The 3963-nt window shown below is 67.1% G+C and overlaps 2 protein-coding genes across 2 annotated transcripts in view; both read right to left on the bottom strand.

Moving 5' to 3' along the window:
* The window catches only part of PRR36 (proline rich 36), a 6568-nt gene extending 3726 nt beyond the window's left edge, over nucleotides 1-2842 (bottom strand). The window contains exons 1-4 of the mRNA XM_040628282.1: nucleotides 2364-2842; nucleotides 2147-2246; nucleotides 1820-1932; nucleotides 17-1725 (exon numbers count right to left, since the gene is read on the bottom strand). Of these exons, the coding sequence (XP_040484216.1) occupies nucleotides 17-1725; nucleotides 1820-1932; nucleotides 2147-2246; nucleotides 2364-2631 (2190 nt within the window). The 5' untranslated portion in view covers nucleotides 2632-2842. The remainder of the gene's footprint in view (nucleotides 1-16; nucleotides 1726-1819; nucleotides 1933-2146; nucleotides 2247-2363) is intronic.
* LOC121102555 (proline-rich protein 36-like) overlaps nucleotides 1627-3963 on the bottom strand; it is a 3503-nt gene continuing 1166 nt past the window's right edge. Inside the window, exon 4 of the mRNA XM_040629421.1 lies at nucleotides 1627-1704. The gene's annotated coding sequence lies outside the window, so the exon portion shown is untranslated. The remainder of the gene's footprint in view (nucleotides 1705-3963) is intronic.

Raw genomic sequence — 3963 nt, forward strand, 5'->3', positions numbered from 1 at the left:
GCAAAGGGAGAGTAGGGGTCTGCAGAGGAGGCAAGGCCAGGGAAGGTGGAGCCTGAGGAGGCGTGGCCAGGGGAGAGGGAGGGGCCTGCAAAGGGAGAGTAGGGGTCTGCAGAGGAGGCAAGGCCAGGGAAGGCGGAGCCTGTGGAGAGGGTGTGGCCCGGGGAGAAGGAGGGGCCCGCGAAGAGGGTGAGGCAGGGGGAGAGGGAGGAGCCTGAAGAGGAGGCAAAGCCAGGGAAGGTGGAGCCTGGGGAGGGGGCATGGCCAAGGGAGAGCAAGGGTCAAGCAGAGGGGGTGAAACCGGAGGAGAGAGTGGGGCTTGTAGAGGTGTTGGGGCCTGAACAGGGAGCACGCTCTGAAAGGGAATGGCCTGCAGAGGGGGTGTGGCCAGAGAAACAGGAGTTTGTTGAGGAGGCATGGTTAGGGGAGAGGGTGGGGCCTGCAGAGATGGTGAGGCCAGAGAAGGTGGGGCCTGTGTAGGGAGCCGGGTCGGGGAGGGAGGGACCTGTAGATGGGGCGTGGCCAGAGGTGGGGTCTGTGGAGGGGCCATGGCCGGGAGAGAGTGTGCAGCCAGCAGAGACGGTGAGGCCAAGGGACATGGAGAGCACAGTGGAGGAGGACCCTGCAGAGAGAGGGTGGTCAGAGGACAGGGAGAGGCTTGCGGAGGGTATGTGGCCAGAGATGTGTCCTGCGTGGGAGGCGTGGTCACTGTGTAGGGCGTGGCCTGAAGAGGGGGAGGAGATAGGGAAGGACTGGCCACTGGAGGCGTAGTAGTCAAAGTGGAAAGACCCGGCAGGGGGGGTGTGGCTTGGGGAGAGGGCGGGTTCAGCAGAGATGTTGCTTGAGTAAAAGAGGCTTGTAGAGGGGCCTTGGCTGGTAGAGGGGCCGTGGCTGGTGGTCCAGGAGCCGACAAAGGAGGTGAGGCCAAGGGAGACGGGGGAGTCAGAAGAGGGGGCAAAGCTGGAGAAGCCTGGGTTGGGGGCATAGTCTGCAGAGGGGGTGACAATGATGGAGAGAATGAAGCCAGAAAAGTGGTCGTGGGAGAGGTGGACGCCTCCAGAAAGGAGGTACCCAGGTGTGTGGGTGGGGCTTGCGAAGGAGGTGTGGCCGGTGGAGAGGGGAGGGTCTGCAGAGGGAGTGGAGTAGAGGGAGGAGGGGCTAGTGAAAGGGGTGTGGCCAAAGGGCAGGTCGCGGACTGGGAAGGGGGCGTGGTCGGTGGAGAGGGAGGGAGCGCGTCAGGCAGGGGAGTGCCCGTGATATGCGGAGGCGGTACCAGCTGTGCAGTCAAACCCGACGGAGAGGGTGTGGCTAAAGGGGGAGGTGGACCCAACACCGGGGTTGCGCCCTTCCTTGGGGGTGTGGACTGCGGAGGGCGCAGACCTTGCAGCCCTTTCGATTTGGGCTGCGAGGGATGCCCCAGAGCCCGAGGTGTTCCACCGGGCAAGGGCCCGGCGCGGGCGGGGGAGGACAGAGGAGTAGCGCTGGAGCCCAAGGGGCGCGAGGCTGGCTTCTGGAGGCCTCCGCCGGCGCTGGGTCGCCTCCTGGCGGCGGGGCTCGGCTCTGCGGTACCGTGCTGCGGGGCACTGTTCGCTGATTTCCTGGGGGCCTCGGTCGGAGGCCGCGGCCGGGCACTCGGAGCTGCCCGAGGGAGACCGACTTCAGCGCCTGCAGCCCGGGACCGACGGGAGGTGGCTGGGGAAGGGGCGCCTGGGGAGGGCCCGGAAGAGTCTGGGGACAAAATCAGAATGCCGGAGGGTCAGAGATACCTCAGGGCTGGTCCCTTTCACTGCCCAGGAACTCCGCTCCTCCTCAGGTCACGTACCTCTCCGTGCCCCGGCGCTCAGTGCGCTCCTTCTGGGGGTTTCTGGGGCTTTTCCTCTGCTCACGGGTTCCTCAGCTGGGGGCCGAAGCCCCTTATGCGCAAGGGAGCCTAGCCTAGGGACAGGAGTGGCCGTTCTCAGTACAGAGCTCCTTGTTTTCTCCCAAGTCTACATTTTCCCATTTATGCCCTCTCTGCGGACCAGTAATGGCTTTCACTCAACTTACGCCCAGTGACCTGCAAACGCTCCCACTTCCCAATTAATGTGTAAAATTAAGTTTCCAGATAGTGACACTAACCCTTGCCAAAGAGACTGAGGAGGCATTTTACCTGGTGGTCCCGCTGGCACGTCCCGGGCTAGAAATAGAGCCTGGGCCTGGGGTCTTGGCAAGGGCCCGCTCCCCTCTCCCAGCAGCTGGGGGCCTGGAGGCTGCGGGGAGAAGGCCAAGTCAAGGCGGTGCCCCCAGGAAGGCAGGGGAGGCTGAAGCCTCAGAAGGAAAGGGGGGCAGGAAGATGGAGTCTGAATGGCGGAAAGAGGGTGGGGTACCTGGACTCCGGGGCCCTGTCCCAGCGCTCTGCGTTGGTCCCACCCGGGGACCAGCCTCTGGGAGAGCGGCTGCCCGGATACCTCCAGCTCGCTCGGCCAGGGGCCCTCTCCCAGCAGCTCCTGCTGCTCCCAGAACTCGGAGGGCCGCGCTGGTTACTGGGGGAGGGGGTCGAGGAGACCCTGGGGGTCTGGGGGTAGGAAGGCCGGGAGGGCGAGAAGCCGTCGTCCGCGTGGCGGCCCCTGCCCTGCCCTTGTCCCTCTTCTCCATCCCGCACCTGATGAGGAGACAGACGGATCAGCATTCCAGCTCCTGCACTGCTAGGCTGCCTGCAGGGACCCGGGTCCTGGCACCTCGCTGCCCCTTCCCCAGCGTTGCCACCCGTAGGAGCCCAAACCTCGGCCTCGATCCACTTCCCTCCCACCCACACACCCACTCACCACCCACAGGCCCAGCTGCTCAGGGTTGTCCCCTAGCCCCACCCCCACCGCCTTCCTCCAAAGCTGAAAGGCCCTGCCAGCCCCAGCCCGCCCTCCTCTGCTCCCTTTCAGGACCCGAGACCCACGCCCCTACCCTTCGCCCCTTCAGGGACCCGGACCGCCAGCCTTGGGGACAGGGGGACTGCCACAGTCTCCATCTAAAGGGGATGGGAGCGCAAGCCCGGGTCCCCTCGCCACCCCCCAGCTCCCTCCCCGAGGATGCGGGCACCTGCCGGGAGGAGGAGCGGCCCCGGCGGCCCGCGATGGGGCTCAGGGAGACAAAGAGCCGCGTCGGGAGCCCGTCCCCCTCCCCCAGCCGGGCCCTGGTCCGCGCCGCCCGCTCCACCTGCTCGCGCCGCGCTCACCTCGGGCTCCGGCCGCCCGCCTCTCCACGCTGGGTCGCCTGGGGTGGGGCCGGGCGGGAGCGCCGCGGCTGCAGCGTGCGGAGGGCGGGCGAGGGGAGGGGGCTGCGGGCGGTGGCGCTGCGAGCGGGGCCCGCCCCTCGGCCGCGGACGGGGAGACGGGGGCGCGCGCGCTCGAGCCAGACCCGGGAGGCGGCGGGCGGGAGCGCGCCGGGGGCGGCGGGGAGAGGCGCGGTGGAAGGAGGCGCGGCTTTTCCGCGCCTGAGCCGGAGGGCCCCAGATTCCCAGCCGCAGGGGCTTCGGGGGAATCCCTTGGGGTCCCGACAGGGCCTAGCCCCTTCCTCCCAACACACACACCTGCCCCGGCCCCCACCCCAACCACCTGGTGACCGAGGCCAGCCTGGACGCGGATAGGCTGGGCCCTGGCAACCAGGGGGCGGGACCATCGTGCCTGTGCCCATTCAACCAATCCGGCCCTCGGGGTCCCCTGGTCCCTGTCCTCGCCTTCTCGACCGCGGACGCCGAGCCCCCCAGGATCCTCGGGGACTTCTGTCCCTCTCATATCCAAGACTTTTCCCAGACCCCAGAAAATCCCTACGTGGTTGAGGAGGGCCGGATTAAGGAGAGAGTGCAGCCCTAGAAATTTAGGGGTAGACTCGGATTTGGGGGAACAGAGAAGAATGGAAAGATGAGGAGGGGGAGACAGTGACCCAGCTGTGAGAGGTGACCCAGCCTTTTGCAGGGCAGAGCACCCCCACTCT

This window comes from Ursus maritimus, unplaced genomic scaffold, assembly GCF_017311325.1.
Source record: "Ursus maritimus isolate PB19 unplaced genomic scaffold, ASM1731132v1 scaffold_14, whole genome shotgun sequence".
Classification (NCBI taxonomy): Eukaryota; Metazoa; Chordata; class Mammalia; order Carnivora; family Ursidae; genus Ursus; species Ursus maritimus.